The 21,864-nt window shown below is 49.5% G+C and overlaps 2 protein-coding genes across 2 annotated transcripts in view; both read right to left on the reverse strand.

Annotated features, from left to right (window-relative positions):
• Window positions 1–21,864, reverse strand: part of LOC143989636 (uncharacterized) — a 353,768-nt gene that overhangs the window by 167,920 nt on the left and 163,984 nt on the right. The gene's annotated exons all lie outside the window — the stretch shown is intronic.
• The window catches only part of LOC143989712 (uncharacterized), a 111,602-nt gene continuing 91,432 nt past the window's right edge, over window positions 1,695–21,864 (reverse strand). Inside the window, exons 2-9 of the mRNA XM_077489986.1 lie at window positions 11,023–11,151; window positions 10,395–10,529; window positions 10,103–10,306; window positions 3,110–3,289; window positions 2,898–3,021; window positions 2,684–2,781; window positions 2,373–2,594; window positions 1,695–2,249 (exon numbers count right to left, since the gene is read on the reverse strand). Of these exons, the coding sequence (XP_077346112.1) occupies window positions 2,046–2,249; window positions 2,373–2,594; window positions 2,684–2,781; window positions 2,898–3,021; window positions 3,110–3,289; window positions 10,103–10,306; window positions 10,395–10,529; window positions 11,023–11,151 (1,296 nt within the window). The 3' untranslated portion in view covers window positions 1,695–2,045. The remainder of the gene's footprint in view (window positions 2,250–2,372; window positions 2,595–2,683; window positions 2,782–2,897; window positions 3,022–3,109; window positions 3,290–10,102; window positions 10,307–10,394; window positions 10,530–11,022; window positions 11,152–21,864) is intronic.

Genomic DNA, 21,864 nt, shown 5'->3' on the forward strand with positions numbered 1-21,864 from the left:
CGTGTGAGATCTCTGATGTTTGACAAGATCGGACTTTTGTGAAAAACATTTCCCGCACTCAGGACAGGAATACGGCTTCTCCCCCGTGTGAGATCTCTGATGTGAGTAAAGATGGGACTTCTGTGAAAAACATTTCCCGCACTCAGGACAGGAATACGGCTTCTCCCCCGTGTGAGATCTCTGATGTGTGGAAAGACTGGACTTTACTGAAAAACATTTCTCGCACTCAGGGCAGGAATACGGCTTCTGCCCCGTGTGAGATCTCTGATGTGTGAAAAGATTGGCCTTCTGTGAAAAACATTTCCCGCACTCAGGACAGGAAAATGGCTTCTCCTCTGTATGAGATCTCTGATGTGTGTAAAGATGGGACTTCTGTGAAAAACATTTCCCACACTCAGGACAGGAATACGGCTTCTCTCCTGTGTGAGATCTCTGATGTGTGTAAAGATCGGACTTCACTGAAAAACATTTCCCGCACTCAGGACAGGAATACGGCTTCTCTCCTGTGTGAGATCTTATATGCACATTAAGATTGGATTTAAAACGGAAACACTTCCCGCACTCAGTACAGGAAAAGCTCTTCCCTGTTGGAAGGACGGCCCCGTCCCGCACAGTCTGAGGTTCCTCAGGATAAGAGGAATACGATGGTCCATCTACACTGTGTGGTGCCGGATGGACATTTGAGGTAGTCGGGTTTTCTCCTGGACTATACTGTGTGATGTCCTCATCTTCTACTTTACAGTCTGGAGACAAAGTGAGACAATCCTCTGAGGTTTTCCTCATCTCCCGTCCATCTACTAAAATAGAGATACAAAGATTATTACTAGACATGAGCTGATTGGTTCCCCTAAACCAGGACTCCGCCCACATCAGGCAGCTTTGTCTCTGAGGATCTTACAATTCCCCCCTCAAGGTAACTAGTAAATGGGTCCTCTGATCTCCTACCAGATCATTTCTTTATTCATGGACCTTAGTCAGAGAGGGAGGAAACAACGAGAACTGTCTTTTATAGGAGTGACAGTGATGAGGGGATTATAGGACGAGTGTCCCCTCCCCCTCTATCACTCATTGCCATCTTCCCAACACAAGAAGTCCTGCACTTCCTTATTTAGTCCATGATTTAGTCATGAATAACAGTGGGGCTGAGCCCCACCAGAGGTCAGAGAGTGAGGATGGGGGGGGGAACAACCAAGATGAAGACTGGACTGATCCTGAAGACCCCCATCATTGGGTTATTGACTCCTCCCCCATTATCACTTTCTGTTTAAGGGTTCAAAGTCTGAGGATGTTATCACATTATTATCAACATGTAAAAGTCTGTGCTCCAATCACATCACCAGATATAAAATGTCCAGCTGGTAGGAAATGGGTGTAACAAAAGAGAATACATATTATGTGTATATATAGCAGTGGGGGGAGGGGAGAGAGCAGAATTCAGGACTATGTCATGTACAACATATTGTATAAGATACAACAGATAGGACTATATAGTATCAGAATGATGTAATGTACAACATAGAGTATATAGTGCAGGGGTCAGGAGTATGTAATGTACAATAGAGTATATAGTGCAGGGGTCAGGAGTATGTAATGTAGAATATAAAGTATACAGTGTAAGGGTCAGGACTCATAATATTGGTATTCAGTAATCAGTGGAAGATGAAATGATTACATGAGACAAGTTGCAGAGTGACTTGGGTCTGAGACTATACAGACATATCCCTCCACCCGGCACAGCCAGCAGACAACACAACAAGTAATCCTGGGGGGATTGTTCTGTCAGAGATCTTGTCATACCCGGGTATGGGGCAGAAGACCCAAATCACATACCCCAGGTGCCTAGATCTAGTAACATCTATGGGGAAAAGGAACATTTTGCTGCCAGCTGATCCCCAGAATCTCCATAAATCCAGTCTAGATACATAAATTGTGTCGGCAGCACAGAGAAGGAAGATTATCGGAGAGAAATCCAGGAATACAGGACGGGGAACACAGCTCAGGAAAGTGACCAGGGGATTACAGGCTGATATCACCCAGCCCCCGCCCTACTCTGGACCAATCAGTGAGCAGTATGGGTGGAGAAATGTATTTAGTGTTAATGACCCACCTGTGCTGATCTCTGTAGGAGTGTCCTCCTCTATAAATGTCCCCGTTATTCCATCCTCCTCCATAGACTGCTGATCATCCCTCACATACCTCTCTTCTTCTTCTGATTTCACCTCAAATTCTATATCCATTGGATCTCCACTCTAAACCAAGAAAATGAGAGAGAATATCATCTGTAAGATAGAAGATTTATTATTGTGACATCACATAGAAAATCCACACATCATCTCTAGGAGTCCATGTTCTAGATGCTCCATCCCACCAACCTTGTAACAGTGGGGGATGGTGTGACCTTCCTGTGTGGAATCCCGGGAATACAGAGGACGGGGACATCTCTCTGGTGGGTTTCTGTAGCTGGATGACTCCACCATGGTGTCCTGGTACAGATCTTTGTGTTCTTTAAGGGACTCCTCCATCACCCCATCCTCATCATCCTCCTCTTTTATCTCTTCTTTAACTTCAACTTTAGAATCTCTCAGGTTTCCACTCTGAATATATAATAAAAATGACATCAATGGTAACAATGCAGATAATGTACAGATCCTAATGATACTATCAGTGATTGTTCCTCATCTACCTGATGATGGTGGGGGATGGTGTGACCTTCCAGTGTGGAATCCCGGGAATACAGAGGACGGGGACATCTCTCTGGTGGGTTCCCATTACTGGATCCATCTGTAGGAAACACACACACTGACTGAATACATTGTTTCTATGTGTTTATCAGATGATGGGGGATCTAGGTGGAGCCTCCGTACTGCTCTCTCCTTTACAATAAAGTCTCCTCTTACCCGGTGATGTGAGGGGCGGCTGATTGTCCATCATGACGTCCTTGTAGAGATCCTTGTGTCCTTCTAAATACTCCCACTCCTCCATGGAGAAATAGACAGTGACATCCTGACACCTTATAGGAACCTGACACACACAATGATACAGTCACCATCCAGACACATCCCTTGTCTGTTACTGGATAATGTCCCAGAATTCCCAGAATCCTCCTCACCTCTCCTTTCAGCAGCTCCATCATCTTCTTGGTGACTTCTAGAATCTTCTCCATGTTGTGTCTTGTAGGGATTGGGGATGGAGGTGGGGGGATGGTGATGGGATTCTGGATTCCCGAGGATCTTGTGATCATATAATGAGATCTCCTTCTTGTAGATTTCTTCATTATTACTGTACAGTTCTGTATTATACAAAGATAAATATCACTCTCCCATAATCCCTCACCTCTATGCTCAGCTCTATATTTACTCTCCAGGGATTGGCCACAATGTTCCTGATTCAGCAAAGGACAGACATCCCCATCCAATGATATGATTTACAATGTGGTCAGATTTATAGATCCTTCTAGAAGTCATACTGTATAATAAAGTCACTAATGTTTTACTAGTAAGGATCACTGACCCACCAGGAAATGTTACCATGGATGATTGGACTAAACCTGAAATTGTTATTTTCTATACCCAATGCCGCCATCTTGTGCTATAACCAAATATCAGAGTATGTACACTTTATGTATTCATAGTACTTGTGTGCATGGTCACTGATAAGGGAGTACCACCGGCTCTGCTGTATGGGGCCCGGGCCCTGTCAGTTCCAGAGGGGGCCCAGGAAGCTAAAATGTCCATCTGAAGCCGCTAAGCGACATTCTGTGGTCTTCCTGTTATTCTATCACAGAGCGGCTCAGTGCTCTGACTGTTAGCTGCATTCCCTCTTTGCTCTCAGTGTGACTCGTTCATATTCCCTTCTGATTGTAACTTTGTTTCTCTTCACTTCCTCCCTCCAGATTCTTGCCATTCTCACTCGGCTTCTCAGATATGCCCTCATCCCCCTTTCCTATAAACAAGCTTCCATCCTTCTCCCTGATATCTCTGATTGTGTCCTGGTGTCTCCTTGTGGTCCTTCACTCATATACTCCTCGTTCAGTCCCGTCTATCCTGTCACTTGTCTGCCCAGCCTAGATATCTTCCCTGTTGTCTCCTCATCGCTCTCCCAACCAGCTGTATTCCGTTCGGCCTTTATCTTCTCCCAGCACAGCTTAGAGTAGTAAATGTAGCTGGCCTTCCCACTCCTATGTAGCTGGGCTTCCCACTCCTATGTAGCTGGGCTTTCCACTATATGTAGCTGGGATTCCCACTCCTCTCCCACTATATGTATCTGGGCTTCCCACTCCTCTCCCACTATATGTAGCTGAGCTTCACACTCCTCTCCGACTATATGTAGCTGGGCTTCACACTCCTCTCCCACTATATGTAGCTGGGCTTCCCACTCCTCTCCCACTATATGTAGCTGGGCTTCACACTCCTCTCCCACTATATGTAGCTGGGCTTCACAATATACAGTATGCAGCTGAGCTTCCCATTCTTCTCCCACTATAAGTAGCTGGTTTTCTCACTCCTCTCCCACTATATCTAGCTGGTCTTCCCACTATATGTAGCTGGTCTTCCAACTCCTCTCACACTATATATAGCTAGGCTTCCCACTCCTCTCCCACTATATGTAGCTGGGCTTCCCACTCCTCTCCCACTATATGTAGCTGGGCTTCCCACTCCTCTCTCCCAGTCTGGTTACCTTCAGTTCACTGCCTCTATTCTATACAACTCTTCTTTCCTCTCCATACACCGTCATCACCAAATCTATATCTCACTGATCAACTATTTCTATTTAACTGTTTACTGACTTATCTAGTTAAAGCAGAAAGTTCCGCTTTAAGTCCTCACCCTCCTCTGCCACATTTGGCATGTCATTTTCTTTGGGGCGGCAGGAAAGTAGGAACCTGGTTTTGACAGGTACCCGCTCCCATTTCCACTCAGATTGCCTAGGCGATCTGAGAAAAAGTTCTCCTCCTTCTTCCAGCCTTCTGGGACACATCGCAGGTCCAAGGAGACTGCAGGGCCAGTTAGATAGAGCAGCGTGGTTTACGCATGCACAGTGCGCAGGCGGCTGTGAAGCAGAAAGCAGCAAAGCCAGCTGCCCACAGTTAGGATGCCAACACCGGGAAACTGAAGACTAGCGAAGAACTAGTCACGGTGAGGAAGCTGCTGGATTCCTACACAGGTAAATGTCCTTTTATTAAAAGGCATCTGCTACAGGATTTCTTGCTCCTGACTTTTAATTGTTTTTTTCTAGAGAGATTCCTTGTTGAATGTCACTGCTAGTTCAATTGCATTCACAATTCCAGGTCTGTCCCCTTCCTAAAATAGCCTTTAGGGCTTGTTCACCCCCCTTGCGGTAATTTTCCTGTACCGCAAGGAAACACACTGCCCTCTGCAGGTGTGCGTGGTTGTCACAGTACCTGCTCTGGATGACAAAAAAGGAGAAAAACTGCGCAAGCGGAGTAAAGTGCTTACAAATGAATAAAGTGCTCAACATATACTGTGATGATCATATAATATTGATATAACAAATAAAAGTACTAAACAAAATATAAGATAAAGTGCTGGGTGCTTTCAGTAGGATGAGATGAAGCAGGATCCTTAAGGCAAGGATCCCCTCCGGTAACCCCACTCACCAGAGTTGCTGGGCCCTCAGCTTTTCAGTTCAGGGGCCAGACAAAGCTTTGATTTGTAAAATAGAGGTGATGTACAAAGATTCCATTCACAGAGTTCTCAGAGTAATCCAAGGGAGTGCATATACCGAGATAAGGAAACACCCATGATCACCACAGTATATATTAAATATGTTAAGCACTTTATTCATTTGTAAGCACTTTACTCCGCTTGCGCAGTTTTTCTCTTTTTTTGTCATCCATTTTTAAGGTCTATACCTTTGTAAACAGCAGCAGCGGACCTAATTATTGATTTTATTATTTTTTCACTTTAAGGATAACATTAACATTTTTTTCACTTTTAGCAATTTCCCCAGTGTGTGTTTTATTTTGTTTTTTCACAGTACCTGCTCTGACCTGGTCACACCTCTGCCCTGTTCTGGTCACTCCCCTCTGCCCTGACCTGGTCACTCCCCTCTGACCTGGTCACTCCCCTCTGCCCTGACCTGGTCACTCCTCTGCCCTGACCTGGTCACTCCCCTCTGCCCTGACCTGGTCACATCTCTGCCCTGTTCTGGTCACTCCCCTCTGCCCTGACCTGGTCACTCCCCTCTGCCCTGACCTGGTCACATCTCTGCCCTGTTCTGGTCACTCCCCTCTGCCCTGACCTGGTCACTCCCCTCTCACCTGGTCACTCCCCTCTGCCCTGACCTGGTCACATCTCTGCCCTGTTCTGGTCACTCCCCTCTGCCCTGACCTGGTCACTCCCCTCTCACCTGGTCACTCCCCTCTGCCCTGACCTGGTCACTCCTCTGCCCTGACCTGGTCACTCCCCTCTGCCATGACCTGGTCACTCCTCTGCTCTGACCTGGTCACTCCCCTCTGCCCTGACCTGGTCACTCCTCTGCTCTGACCTGGTCACTCCCCTCTGCCATGACCTGGTCACTCCCCTCTGACCTGGTCACTCCCCTCTGCCCTGACCTGGTCACTCCCCTCTGCCCTGACCTGGTCACACCTCTGCCCTGTTCTGGTCACTCCCCTCTGCCCTGTCCTGGTCACTCACCTCTGACCTGGTCACTCCCCTCTGCCCTGACCTGGTCACTCCTCTGCCCTGACCTGGTCACTCCCCTCTGCCCTGACCTGGTCACTCCCCTCTGCCCTGACCTGGTCACACCTCTGCCCTGTTCTGGTCACTCCCCTCTGCCCTGACCTGGTCACTCCCCTCTGACCTGGTCACTCCCCTCTGCCATGACCTGGTCACTCCTCTGCTCTGACCTGGTCACTCCCCTCTGCCCTGACCTGGTCACTCCTCTGCTCTGACCTGGTCACTCCCCTCTGCCATGACCTGGTCACTCCCCTCTGCCCTGACCTGGTCACTCCCCTGTGCCCTGACCTGGTCACTCCCCTCTGCCCTGGCCTGGTCACTCCCCTCTGCCCTGACCTGGTCACTCCTCTGCTCTGACCTGGTCACTCCCCTCTGCCATGACCTGGTCACTCCCCTGTGCCCTGACCTGGTCACTCCCCTCTGCCCTGACCTGGTCACTCCTCTGCTCTGACCTGGTCACTCCCCTCTGCCCTGACCTGGTCACTCCTCTGCCCTGACCTGGTCACTCCCCTGTGCCCTGACCTGGTCACTCCCCTCTGCCTTGACCTGGTCACTCCCCTCTGCCCTGTTCTGGTCACTCCCCTCTGCCCTGACCTGGTCACTCCTCTGCCCTGACCTGGTCACTCCCCTCTGCCCTGACCTGGTCACTCCTCTGCCCTGACCTGGTCACTCCCCTCTGCCCTGACCTGGTCACATCTCTGCCCTGTTCTGGTCACTCCCCTCTGCCCTGACCTGGTCACTCCCCTCTCACCTGGTCACTCCCTCTGCCCTGACCTGGTCACATCTCTGCCCTGTTCTGGTCACTCCCCTCTGCCCTGACCTGGTCACTCCCCTCTCACCTGGTCACTCCCCTCTGCCCTGACCTGGTCACATCTCTGCCCTGTTCTGGTCACTCCCCTCTGCCCTGACCTGGTCACTCCCCTCTCACCTGGTCACTCCCCTCTGCCCTGACCTGGTCACTCCTCTGCCCTGACCTGGTCACTCCCCTCTGCCATGACCTGGTCACTCCTCTGCTCTGACCTGGTCACTCCCCTCTGCCCTGACCTGGTCACTCCTCTGCTCTGACCTGGTCACTCCCCTCTGCCATGACCTGGTCACTCCCCTCTGACCTGGTCACTCCCCTCTGCCCTGACCTGGTCACTCCCCTCTGCCCTGACCTGGTCACACCTCTGCCCTGTTCTGGTCACTCCCCTCTGCCCTGTCCTGGTCACTCACCTCTGACCTGGTCACTCCCCTCTGCCCTGACCTGGTCAATCCTCTGCCCTGACCTGGTCACTCCCCTCTGCCCTGACCTGGTCACTCCCCTCTGCCCTGACCTGGTCACACCTCTGCCCTGTTCTGGTCACTCCCCTCTGCCCTGACCTGGTCACTCCCCTCTGACCTGGTCACTCCCCTCTGCCATGACCTGGTCACTCCTCTGCTCTGACCTGGTCACTCCCCTCTGCCCTGACCTGGTCACTCCTCTGCTCTGACCTGGTCACTCCCCTCTGCCATGACCTGGTCACTCCCCTCTGACCTGGTCACTCCCCTCTGCCATGACCTGGTCACTCCTCTGCTCTGACCTGGTCACTCCCCTCTGCCCTGACCTGGTCACTCCTCTGCTCTGACCTGGTCACTCCCCTCTGCCATGACCTGGTCACTACCCTCTGCCCTGACCTGGTCACTCCCCTGTGCCCTGACCTGGTCACTCCCCTCTGCCCTGGCCTGGTCACTCCCCTCTGCCCTGACCTGGTCACTCCTCTGCTCTGACCTGGTCACTCCCCTCTGCCATGACCTGGTCACTCCCCTGTGCCCTGACCTGGTCACTCCCCTCTGCCCTGACCTGGTCACTCCTCTGCCCTGACCTGGTCACTCCCCTCAGCCCTGACCTGGTCACTCCCCTCTGCCTTGACCTGGTCACTCCCCTCTGCCCTGTTCTGGTCACTCCCCTCTGCCCTGACCTGGTCACTCCTCTGCCCTGACCTGGTCACTCCCCTCTGCCCTGACCTGGTCACATCTCTGCCCTGTTCTGGTCACTCCCCTCTGCCCTGACCTGGTCACTCCCCTCTCACCTGGTCACTCCCTCTGCCATGACCTGGTCACATCTCTGCCCTGTTCTGGTCACTCCCCTCTGCCCTGACCTGGTCACTCCCCTCTCACCTGGTCACTCCCCTCTGCCCTGACCTGGTCACATCTCTGCCCTGTTCTGGTCACTCCCCTCTGCCCTGACCTGGTCACTCCCCTCTCACCTGGTCACTCCCCTCTGCCCTGACCTGGTCACTCCTCTGCCCTGACCTGGTCACTCCCCTCTGCCATGACCTGGTCACTCCTCTGCTCTGACCTGGTCACTCCCCTCTGCCCTGACCTGGTCACTCCTCTGCTCTGACCTGGTCACTCCCCTCTGCCATGACCTGGTCACTCCCCTCTGACCTGGTCACTCCCCTCTGCCCTGACCTGGTCACTTCCCTCTGCCCTGACCTGGTCACACCTCTGCCCTGTTCTGGTCACTCCCCTCTGCCCTGTCCTGGTCACTCACCTCTGACCTGGTCACTCCCCTCTGCCCTGACCTGGTCACTCCTCTGCCCTGACCTGGTCACTCCCCTGTGTCCTGACCTGGTCACTCCCCTCTGCCCTGGCCTGGTCACTCCCCTCTGCCCTGACCTGGTCACTCCCCTGTGCCCTGACCTGGTCACTCCCCTCTGCCCTGACCTGGTCACTCCTCTGCTCTGACCTGGTCACTCCCCTCTGCCCTGACCTGGTCACTCCTCTGCCCTGACCTGGTCACTCCCCTCAGCCCTGACCTGGTCACTCCCCTCTGCCTTGATCTGGTCACTCCCCTCTGCCCTGTTCTGGTCACTCCCCTCTGCCCTGACCTGGTCACTCCCCTCTGCCCTGTTCTGGTCACTCCCCTCTGCCATGACCTGGTCAATCCACTCTGCCCTGACCTGGTCACTCCCCTCTGCCCTGGTGAAGTGACTCCTCTGTGACTTGTCATGGGGACCTCCCTGTGCTCTTCCCTGGAGACCCTCCTGTGCCCTGCCCTGTTGACACCCCTAATTGTAGAAGATATCATTTGTGTGTGCATATCACTAATTCAACCCAAAATCTGGACTTTCTGTAGAAAAAAGCCAGCCTAGGTTCCACATTAATGAAGTAAGTTTTAATATTTATTCTATTATTTAATGCTATTTCTAAAATCAATAATTGTTATATCAACAGCTCACTGATCACACTGATGTTCCATGAGGTGTTGATCTGAAAATTATTTTAGGGGTTACCCAAGATCTAAAATCTTTTGCCAAGGGTTCCTCAAAGGTAAAAAAGTTGAGAAATATTGGATTAGAAGAACATCAGAAGACTTAAAGTGACTCTGAATACATACCAGTGTACAGCGGAGTCAGATTTAACCCCTTCATTACACTCACCTCTCCAGTCAGCAGGCTGAGGATCTCCAGGGGGAGGTTCAATATCATCTCATTCCGGGGAAATTCCTTCCTTACATTCTTCACATAACTCAAATCCTGTTGATTGTCCATCATGACGTCCTTGTAGAGATCCTTGTGTCCTTCTAAATACTCCCACTCCTCCATGGAGAAATAGACAGTGACATCCTGACACCTTATAGGAACCTGACACACACAATGATACAGTCACCATCCAGACACATCCCTTGTCTGTTACTGGATAATGTCCCACAATTCCCAGAATCCTCCTCACCTCTCCTGTCAGCAGATCCATCATCTTCTTGGTGACTTCTAGAATCTTCTCCATGTTGTGTCTCTCAGGTTTTAGGGAGTCACATGGAGGCACTGTGATGGTCATATGACCACCGGACTTCACAAGAGGAAATCTCTGTATTGAGGAACCAATAGGAATATCATGTTAGAATCCCAGAATCCTCCTCACCTCTCTGGTCAGGTCTGTGTTTTATTAATAGAGATAAGAGTGATGTCATGTGACCTCCCGGAATCCTTCTCACCTCTCCGGTCAGGTCTGTGTTTTATTAATAGAGATAAGAGTGATGTCATGTGACCTCCCAGAATCCTCCTCACCTCTCCGGTCAGGTCTGTGTTTTATTAATAGAGATAAGAGTGATGTCATGTGACCTCCCAGAATCCTCCTCACCTCTCCGGTCAGGTCTGTGTTTTATTAATAGAGATAAGAGTGATGTCATGTGACCTTCCCAGAATCCTCCTCACCTCTCCGGTCAGGTCTGTGTTTTATTAATAGAGATAAGAGTGATGTCATGTGACCTCCCAGAATCCTCCTCACCTCTCCGGTCAGGTCTGTGTTTTATTAATAGAGATAAGAGTGATGTCATGTGACCTCCCAGAATCCTCCTCACCTCTCCGGTCAGCAGGTAGATGATCTCCAGGGTGAGGTTTAGTATCTTCTCAGTCATGTGACTCCGGTCCTCCTCCATCCTCATTGGTGCCGTCATTTGATCTATACAGGTCTCCTTGTAGACGGATAACTTTGGTAAATTAAAGTAAGAATTATTTGGATGATGTTGGTCACACAATAATAGGATGTGAAGGGGTAATAGGAGGGTTTCTGTACATTTAAAGTGGGGTGCCCCCTAAAAAAAAAAATTAAAGTCAGCAGCTACAAATACTGCAGCTGCTGACTTTTAATAATCGGACACTTTCCTGTCCCAGGGTCCAGCGATGCGGGGGAATGAAGCCCCCCTCATTCCCCGATCCACTTGCGGGGTCATCATTCTTACTGTGGGCACCCAACTCTGGCTTCACATCCAGGCACCCACTGCGCATGCGTGAGCGGCGCAGGGCACCGTGATACGCTGCACAGTCATCTGGGTCACGTGACAGGTCCCAGATGACTGTGCGGTGCGAGGGGAAGTGATGTCACCAGCCCGGGCAATGAAGAAGGCAGACTACAAGGGACCCCCTAGCAACAGGCATTTAGAGGGGAGTAAAAAATTTTTTTTTCCAATTATTATTTTTTTTTTTAACAATTTTAAACTATTTTAAATTTTTTGGTGGCAACACCACTTCAAGGACTACTCCCCCCATGTGAACACATTTTAGTTTGAACTGTTTAGTGTTTACTATATTTTCAATAACCTATGACCCTCTTGGATCAGAAATTCCCTTTTCTCTGTTGGGTTTATTTGGTCTGTGAACTGGTTTTGATCCTCCGTTTTGACTTGTTTGCTCTGAAGCCCTGCTGCGAGGTCAATGCAGAGTCATAATTATGTGCAGGAAGGGGAGCTTGCTGACTTTTGGTCGGAGTTGCCGGCTAATCAGGATAATTGCCACATTTCTGTCTGCAAGGCTCCAATCTCCGGCAGCCTGCTGACTGACAGGAGTGATGTCACTCTCTGCAGTAAGAGAAGGCATTGCATTGGATAGTGGGAGGATGCTGCTGGTGGAGTAGAGAGCTGTGGGGGAGGAGTCTATTCTCTTCCCTTCAATGGCAGCCCAGTGTGGGTGGTGGGAGGACAGCAGCAGGAGGGGGTTGTTCTCTTGGTTAGTATTCTGTAGTATCCAGGGCATTGCACAGACTGGCAGTGGGTTCCTGGGGCTCCAAATTCCAGCACTGGGCACTGCCAGTCATGGACCTTCCCATGTGTCATGGGAAGGTATTGGACTGGCCAACCAGTAAGTGATGCTGTGCAAACAGACCTCCTCAAAGTGTCCTTCTTTGTTCTATTTTGTGTCCTGCAACATATTTCTTGACCAATGAGATGGTGAGGTGAAAGCTTCCTTCACTTGCTTGCAGGAGTTCTTTGAGGAGTTCATAAAAGTGCAGGTGACATGAGAGAACCATTAGAGACCAACAGTCTCTCTGAGCTTTAAAGCCCCCCTTTCCTCAAAGCTTTGCAGCCTGACTATCTCTTCAGAGTCCCCCACTAACCTCTCAGAGATGTTCAGCCCGATTACTTCCTAAGAGATCCCCAAAGTCTTTCAGCTACACTTCCTCCTCAGGGGTCCTAGAGCCTTCAGATGCAGTAAACCCTCAGAGTCCTTTAGTCCCACTACCCCCTCAGCTCCTCTACTTTCCTTAGAACCCTCAGTATTTTCCTCCCTCTGACACCAATGATGGAACATATTCTTCATGAAGGCTGGTGAATGTTTTTTCCTTCTGACCAGCAATGTAAGGGGCTCTATGCTTCCTACTCCTGACCCCTGCACTCCATTGTGGTGGCTGCATATTGAAATGATTGCCCATTTGTTGCCTGTGTAGTGTAATAATTGCCCTATGTAGGCCATGTATGGTCAGGATTAGGGATGAGCCAAACTCCCCCCGGTTCGCAGTATAACATGCGAACAGGCAAAAAATGTGTTCGAACACGCGAACATCGTTAAAGTTTATGGGACACAAACATGAAAAATCAAAAGTGCTAATTTTAAAGGCTTATATGCAAGTTATTGTCCTAAAAAGTGTTTGGAGACCTGGGTCCTGCCCCAGGGGACATGTATCAATGCAAAAAAAAGTTTTCAAACCTGCAGTTTTTTCGGGAGCAGTGATTTTAATAATGCTTAATTTCAGGGTTGTTTTTCAGGGGTTGGGCTTGGCCCCTTAGTTCCAGTGAAGGGAACTCTTAAGGCATCAGCATATCAAGAAATTTTTGACAATTTCATCCTCCCAGCATTTTGGGAACGGCCTCTTCCTGTTCCAACATGACTCCACACCAGTACACAAAGCAAGGTCCACAAAGACAGATGAGCGAGTTTGGGGTGGAGGAACTTGACTGGCCTGCACAGAGTCCTGAACTCAATCCGATAGAACATATTTTGGCTGAATTAGAGTAGAGACTGCGAGCCTTCTCATCTAACATCAGTGCCTGGCCTCACAAATGCACTTCTGGAAGAATGGTCAAACATTGCCATTGACACACTAAACCTTGTGGACAGCCTTCCCAGAAGCATTTATAGCTACAAAGGTTGGCCCAAATCAATTTTTAACCCTACAGACTAAGACTGGGCTGCCTTAAAGGTCATGTGTGTATAAAGGCAAGTGTCTCAATACTTTTGGCTAGATAGTGTATCTGCCAAGATTTATAATGGTGGTGGAACCCTCCTACACATAAATACTACATTTAGACATAGTTTTAGGACCTGGAGGATGAGAGAACTTCTCTACATGAAGCAGCATGTTTGGGATTCAAACCCAGTTGCTCAGGGATGGTAAGCAGAAGCCATGGAGCTGTCACATGTGAGAACCTCCTACACATACATACACATAGTTATACACAAAGTTAGTTTTGGACTTTAGATTGGAAGCTCATTGCAGCCAGGGACTGATGTTAAAGTTTTTAGCACTAATCATGCCCAGGGACTTGGACATATAAAATGGTAGGGTTTACACTGCACAGGTACATATGCTTAGAAAACGGTTTCTTTGTTTATGTGCATGCAAATGAACTTCAATCTTTGGCCTGTAGTTGGATATTTGATGCACATAGCCAAGGGCTAACACAGTTGCAAATAGTATTATGTGTTCCTGCCCATCAGGAGAAATCACTTTAGGCATACATGAAGAGACAGATTGAAAGATACTGGTGGGTGTGTACTTCTAGTGGGCGTGTACTTCTAGTGGGCGTGTGTCAGTGTGCTAACAATACAACCTCTCTTATATAAAGGATTGCAGTACGGGGGTTCATTTGGCCTGAGAAGGTCAGGTTTTTTGCTGTGATTTATGGGGGAGAAGGAATGATAGTGTGCATATTGACAAATGCCCAACTAGGGCTGTTTTCTGAAATTATTGTGCATTTTTTCTATCAAAAGTGGGTTTATGTGGCCATGCTGTCAATGTTATGTGTGTATAGGGATGAGCTTCGTGTTCGAGTCGAACGTACGTTCGACTCGAACATTGGCTGTTCGTCCGTTTGGCGAAATCCGAACATTTTGGTCCGTTCGCGTCAAATTCGTGTGGCGCTCACGACCCACAATGCACTGCGATGGCGCAGTGCATTGATGGCTCATGATTGGCCAAGCATGCACTGTGACCCCGCATGCTTGGCAAATCGCAGCGCCAGCAGCGAGGAGAGCCATGATTGGCCACAGGCAGGATGCCTGTGGCCAATCATAGCTCAGGCTGTGTAGTGCACGCCCCACACTATATAAGGCCGCCATCGCGGCGGCCTCGTGTAGTGTGTTGGCGTATGAAGCAGTGGGTGTTCTGTGTACCTTCAACAGAGTACACACCGATCGTTTTCGGCCGATTTTCTATCTTGCTGTTGTGTAGTGGTTATTGTCTGTGTGCCCTGACCGCAGTATACACCGCTATATTCACCTCACCTATATAGCTAGTGATCTATCTTTTATAATAGAGCTTGCAGTCAGTAGTGTTAGGAGATAGTGCGTGCTGTCTGCGTGCTCTGTACCCAGTACATACCGCTATAATCCACCTACATAGCTGTTCTCTATTTGAGACCACTTGCCATCTGCAGGAGTTATTGGAAGTTGTGTGTGCCTCCAGCACAGCACAGTATACATCTGTATATACCCCTTTATCTCTGGTGTTCTCTGGTTATTGTCTGCGTGCCCTGATCGCAGTATACACCGCTATATTCACCTCACCTATATAGCTAGTAGTAGTGATCTATCTTTTATAATAGAGCTTGCAGTCAGTAGTGTTAGGAGATAGTGCATGCTGTCTGCGTGCTCTGTACCCAGTAGTGTTAGGAGATAGTGCGTGCTGTCTGCGTGCTCTGTACCCAGTACATACCGCTATATCCACCTACATAGCTGTTCTCTATTTGAGCCCACTTGCCATCTGCAGGAGTTATTGGAAGTTGTGTGTGCCTCCAGCACAGCACAGTATACATCTGTATATACCCCTTTATCTCTGGTGTTCTATAATAAAGGCATATGCAGGAGTTAGTGGGTGTTGTGTGCCTCCAGCACAATATAGACTACCCAACTGCTGTTTTACCCAACTCCCTTCAGGCCATTACCATGTCTGGAAGGCCAGCAAGGAGAGGCAGACAGGCGCGAGCCGACAAAAGAGGGCAAGCAGGCTCTGTGTCTAGAGACAACAGTGCTGGTCGTGGACGCGGTGCTTTGTCATCAGCACGTGGCCATGGGACATGCTTGTCCTTCCTTTCGGCAGCTGGACATGTTGAACCGCAACATGCCAACGACTTGGTAGAGTGGATGACCAAGCCCTCTTCATCCTCCTCATCCTCTCTCACCCAGTCTCAGGGTAGTAGCAAAGCAGCTGCCAACGCATCGTCTTCCCTCCTCTCAATGTCATCATCAGTGACTCCTTCCCTAGACCCACCACGTCCTCCTGAGGAGTCTCCTGAACTCTTTGAGCACAGTGTTGGGTACATGCTCCAGGAGGATGCCCAGTGTTTTGTGGGCTCTGATGATGACACTCAGCTAGAGGAAGGCAGTAGCGTGAGCGCAGAGAGAGGGGATGCTCAAGAAGGACAGCAATCTGGCAGTCATGTTCCACAAGCTGCAGCATACTGCCAGGTTTGCTACAGCGATGAAGAGGGAGGGGATGATGAGGGCACTGACTCCACGTGGGTGCCTGGAAGGAGGGAGGAGGAGGAGGAGGAGGAGGAGGAGGAGGAGGCACATGTCCAATGAGGCAGGATGCCCTCCGGGGGCCAGCTTAGGGGCAGCACACCGACTGAATCACACCGCAGAGCTCCGCCTGTGCAGAGCGCTGCCTCTGCGCGTTATTCTAAAAGTTCTTTGGTGTGGGCCTTTTTTGAGACGAGTGCATCAGATCGCACCGCTGCTATTTGCAACATATGTCTCAAGCGTATCTCACGTGGCCAAAACATCAGCCTCTTGGGCACCACATGCTTGACCAGACATATGTTGACCTGCCATGCAGCTCGTTGGCAAGCGTACCTCAAAGACCCACACCAAAGAACAAAGCGGACCTCTCCTTGCTCCTCATCAGCTGGCATCTCCAACCCCACTAGACCTTCAGTCCTCTCTGAAACCTGCTCTGAGAGGAATGAAGGTGTAGGATTAGGTGTGTCACAGCCAAGTGCTTCCGGGAACTCTGCTAGCGGTACACCCACGTCCGATTATAGCAGGCAAATGTCCCTGCCCCAGCTGCTGGACCGGCGGAAGAAGTTCACTCCCAGCCATCCACATGCCCAGCGGTTGAATGCTAGCTTGGCTAAATTGCTAGCACTTCAACTGCTGCCTTTTCAGTTGGTAGACTCGGCCCCCTTCCGTGAGTTTGTACAATGTGCGGTTCCTCAGTGGCAGGTCCCCAAACACCACTTTTTCTCACGGAAGGCGATTCCGGCTCTCTACCGGCATGTGGAAGGCAATGTCCTTGCCTCGCTGGACAGGGCGGTCAGCAGTAAGGTGCATATTACCGCTGACTCATGGTCCAGCAGGCATGGACAGGGACGTTACCTGTCTTTCACGGCCCATTGGGTCACTCTTCTGGCAGCTGGGAAAGATGCAGGACAAGGTGCAGTAGTGTTGGAACTTGTTCCGCCACCACGCCTCCAAAATGCTACTATTGGTTGTGACACACCTCTCTCCTCCACCCCCTCCTCTTCTTCTTCCTCCATGGCCTCTTCCAGTGCTCTGTCCTCAGAACCAGCGGTGCTCCGTAGGCGTTCCAGGGGCTACGCAAGTACGCAGGCAAAACGATGCCATGCCGTGCTTGCGCTGGTTTGTTTGGGGGACAGGAGCCACATTGGGGCGGATGTTTTGTCAGCTCTGCAGGGGCAGGCCGAGAGGTGGTTGACGCCATGCCAGCTTAAGCCAGGAATGGTGGTTTGCGACAATGGCACCAACCTCCTCTCCGCCCTCCGACAGGGACAACTGACCCATGTGCCCTGTGTAGCTCACGTCCTTAACCTGGTGGTGCAGCGGTTCTTGGGCAGGTACCCCGGCTTACAGGATGTCCTGAAGCAGGCCAGGAAAGTCTGTGTGCATTTCCGCCGATCATTTAATGCCTGTGCTCGGCTGGCTGAGCTCCAAAAGGAGTTGAACCTGCCCAAGAACCGCCTTATATGTGACATGCCCACCAGATGGAACTCAACATTGGCCATGCTGCAGCGGCTGCACACGCAGCAGAGGGCCATCAATGAGTACCTGTGCGACTACGGCACCAGGACAGGGTCAGGGGAGCTCGGTTTTTTCTCATCACGCCAGTGGGGCATGATCAGTCTTGTAGGGATGATTTACAGTCCCAAGAAACACGTGGACTTGTACGTGGCTGGGAGGAGGTAGCTGCGGATCATGTTGTCCTTAGTGACCCAGAGGACTCCGGACCGAATGCCTCAGCTAACCTACGCTGCATGGCCTCCCTGATCCTGCAAAGCCTGCGGAAGGATCCTCGTATTCTTCGGATCAAGGAGAGGGACCATTACTGGCTGGCCACTCTCCTTGATCCACGGTACAAGGGTACGGTTGCCGACCTTATCTTGCCATCGCAGAGGGAGCAGAGGATGAGACATCTCCGGGAGGCCTTGCAGAAAGGTCTGTGCAACGCGTTCCCAGAGACTGGGAGGTTACAAACTCCTGGTCCTGGACAACGTGTTGCTGAGGCATCGGTCAGAAGGAGTGGTGGAGAAGGTGTCCGTCTGACTGATGCTTTCAGACAATTTTTTAGTCCGCATCCCCAAGGTATGATCGGTTCCAGCACCCATCGCCAGCGTCTGATTTACATGGTGCAGGAATACCTAGGGGCAAGGTCAGACTTGGACACCTTTCCCACTGAAAATCCTCTGGCTTACTGGGTCTTGAGGATGGATCACTGGCCAGAGCTTGCACAGTATGCAATTGAGCTACTGGCCTGTCCTGCATCCAGCGTTCTTTCGGAACGCACCTTCAGTGCTGCTGGTGGCTTTGTTACCGATCACAGGGTGCGCCTGTCCACCGAATCAGTTGATCGACTGACCTTCATCAAGATGAATCAGTCTTGGATCACCCACAGCTACCAAGCACCTGAAGCTAATGTAACCGAATAATTTTTTTTGAAATACCACATCCCTTCAAGACTGCCTATGCTGATGCTGAGTGACTGTCCTGTTATGTTGATTGTCTATCCTCTTCCTCCTCCGCTGATATGTTGGAAGAAAATTTCTGGTTCTGGTTGATGCCATCAGCCCAATTTTTCTGTCCCTGTTCAACAGGGGCGTTTAAGTACAATTTTTGATGCAATGCTTTGCAGCAGGGCTAATTCCTGCAATCAAAGAAGAGTATATGGAAGAGGTTGCAGTGTGGTGGCACCAGCACCAGTGCCTAAGGCCCAATTTTTCTGCCCCTGTTTAACAGGGGCGTTTAATTACAATTTTTGATGCAATGCTTTGCAGCAGGGCTAATTCCTGCATTAAAACTAGAGTATATGGCAGAGGTTGCAGTGTGGTGGCACCAGCACCAGTGCCTAAGGCCCAATTTTTCTGCCCCTGTTTAACAGGGGCGTTTAAGTACAATTTTTGATGCAATGGTTTGCAGCAGGGCTAATTCCTGCAATAAAACTAGAGTATATGGCAGAGGTTGCAGTGTGGTGGCACCAGCACCAGTGCCTAAGGCCCAATTTTTCTGCCCCTGTTTAACAAGGGCGTTTAAGTACAATTTTTGATGCAATGGTTTGCAGCAGGGCTAATTCCTGCAATAAAACTAGAGTATATGGCAGAGGTTGCAGTGTGGTGGCACCAGCACCAGTGCCTAAGGCCCAATTTTTCTGCCCCTGTTTAACAGGGGCGTTTAAGTACAATTTTTGATGCAATGGTTTGCAGCAGGGCTAATTCCTGCAATAAAACTAGAGTATATGGAAGAGGTTGCAGTGTGGTGGCACCAGCAGCAGTGCCTAAGGCCAAATTTTTCTGCCCCTGTTTAACAGGGACATGAAATTACAATTCTTGATATAATATTTCACAGGAGGGCCCCTTCCTGTGCCCACCCAGAGTAACGGTGAGGACTTATAGTGTTGTGGCACCAGCACCACAACCACCAAAGGTCAATTTTTCTACCACTGTTCAACAATGGCATGTAATTACAATTCTTGATATAATCGTTCACAGCAGGGCGCTCCAGCGCCCACCACGAGTCACTTTGAGGGCTTACAATGTTGTGGCAAAACCAACACCTTGTTCCGCCATTTCTGCAGAGCATATAGGGCAGGCCCCTACTTTCAAACATCCAACTTACAAACATCTCCTACTTGCAAACGGAAGGAGACAACAGCAAGTGAGATGAAAAACGATGGATGACAAAACAAATTATACAGGGGTGATAACCCTTCCCTATGTTTTCCAAAAAGCTTAAAAATAGTTTTTTTGACTGGAGCTACAATTTAAAAATATACCAGTTGAAAATTACAAACAGATTCAACTTAACACAACAAACCTACACAGTCCCTGTCTTGTTTGCACCGCCTGTATACTGCTGTTCTGAGTATATAGGGCCTGGGGGCCACACGTATTTCCTTTTTTAAATATGGGTACGGGGTTCCCCTTGATATGCGTACAAGACCCAAATAGGCTGGTAATGGGCAGGGAGGGCTACCCATGCCATTTTTCTCAATGATTTTCAACCATATTGCAGGAACCAGATATAACATTAAAACCGCAAGCAGTTTTAAATGGTGTTATTTCCGTTTAATGTCATTTTGTGCAGGGACTGTTCTAAACACGGGAAACACGTGGCACTTCACAGGCATACTACAGACACCCCCCAGGCACCATATTTAAAGGAATATTTCACTTTTTTTCACTTTAATCGTCATTAAAATCAGTGCTCCCGCCAAAACGGCCATTTTAAAAAACATTTTAGGCATTGACCCATGTCCCCTGGGGCAGGAGCCAGGTCCCCAAACCCTTTTTAGGACAGTATCTTGCATATTAGCCGTTAAAATTAGCACTTTCCATTTCGAACGTTCGAGTCCCATAGACTTCAATGGGGTTCTAACGTTCGTTCGAATTTGGGGTCCGTTCGAAAGTTCTGGTGCGAACCAAACCGGGGGGTGTTCGGCTCATCCCTATGTGTGTATTGTTCCTGTCTGATCGTGCAAACATAGTTTGGAAGCATCTGCTGACCTTCTACTCTTTGATCCCATTGCTTAATCATGTACACAGAAATGCAGCTTCCAGCAGAACATGGTCACCAATGTATGTGTGTGGATTGTGGGGTGGTGGTGGGTGTTTTGTTTTGAATAATTGTCTTTTTTAATATTATTTCGGAATGCTTTGTAATTCCGACTGTTAAGTATGTTTCTATGGGAGTGTGACTTCCGCTGACACCGCCACCCTGATTAGCAGGAGAATCGAGATCAACCTGAGCCTCCATCAGAATCCTGCACAGTCCCTGCTACCAAGACCCATAACCCGGAAAACGAACATCCCAGGCGGCGTGATGAACAGTAAACAGACGGCGGCGGATCGCCTTAAATAATTTGCAGGAACAGACAGGCAAGACAGCGGGCAAAGCCCTCCACAGACTCGGAGTGGCGAACCATCAGCACTGGATATCCAGAAGCCTAGTATACCTCAGCCCCAGCCTGAGAAGTCTGAAAAGAGGGAGAAGCAGCCCAAGCTGACACTGGAGCAGATGAACTCGCAGGTAATGGAGGCCATCCACTGAAACAACGCAGCCCTGACAGGTAAAATGGATGAGATTAAACATGACATAGGACTGATCAGGCATGATATGCAGAGCATGAGAGACAGGATGGCAGAAGCGGAGAATAGGATATCTTTATTGGAAGACAAAGTCACCCCTATGCCTAAAAGGATATCAATAGCTGAAAAACAGATTGTTACACGGCAACAAAAAAACAGACGATTTTGAGAATCGCATTCGCCGCAATAACTTAAGAATAGTCGGTCTACCGGAGAAAGTGGAGGGCTTTAACCCTAGGGGACTTTATAGAACAGTGGTTGAAAAATGTATTCCCTGATATGGAGGTTTCGGCAGCATTTGCAGTGGAAAGGGCACACAGGGTGCCGGCAGTATTACCAAAACCAGGGCTACCCCCTCCTAGACCATTGTTGGCACGAATGGTGAATTGTAGAGACAGAGATACGATTCTGCGGAAAGCAAGACAAAAGGAAGAGATTCATTATGAGCAGAGTAAAGTGTCAATATTCCCGGACTTCTCTCTAGAGTTACATAAGAAACGGGCAACTTTCTATGAGATCAAACGGAAAATGAGAGAGGCAGGAATTGAATATTCTATGGTGTATCCAGCACGGCTGAGAGTGGAGGAAGGAGGAAAGACTTTGTATTTTAGT

Source organism: Lithobates pipiens, unplaced genomic scaffold, assembly GCF_037356315.1.
Source record: "Lithobates pipiens isolate NorthernLeopardFrog02 unplaced genomic scaffold, aLitPip1_a1.2 Scaffold_18, whole genome shotgun sequence".
NCBI lineage: Eukaryota > Metazoa > Chordata > Amphibia > Anura > Ranidae > Lithobates > Lithobates pipiens.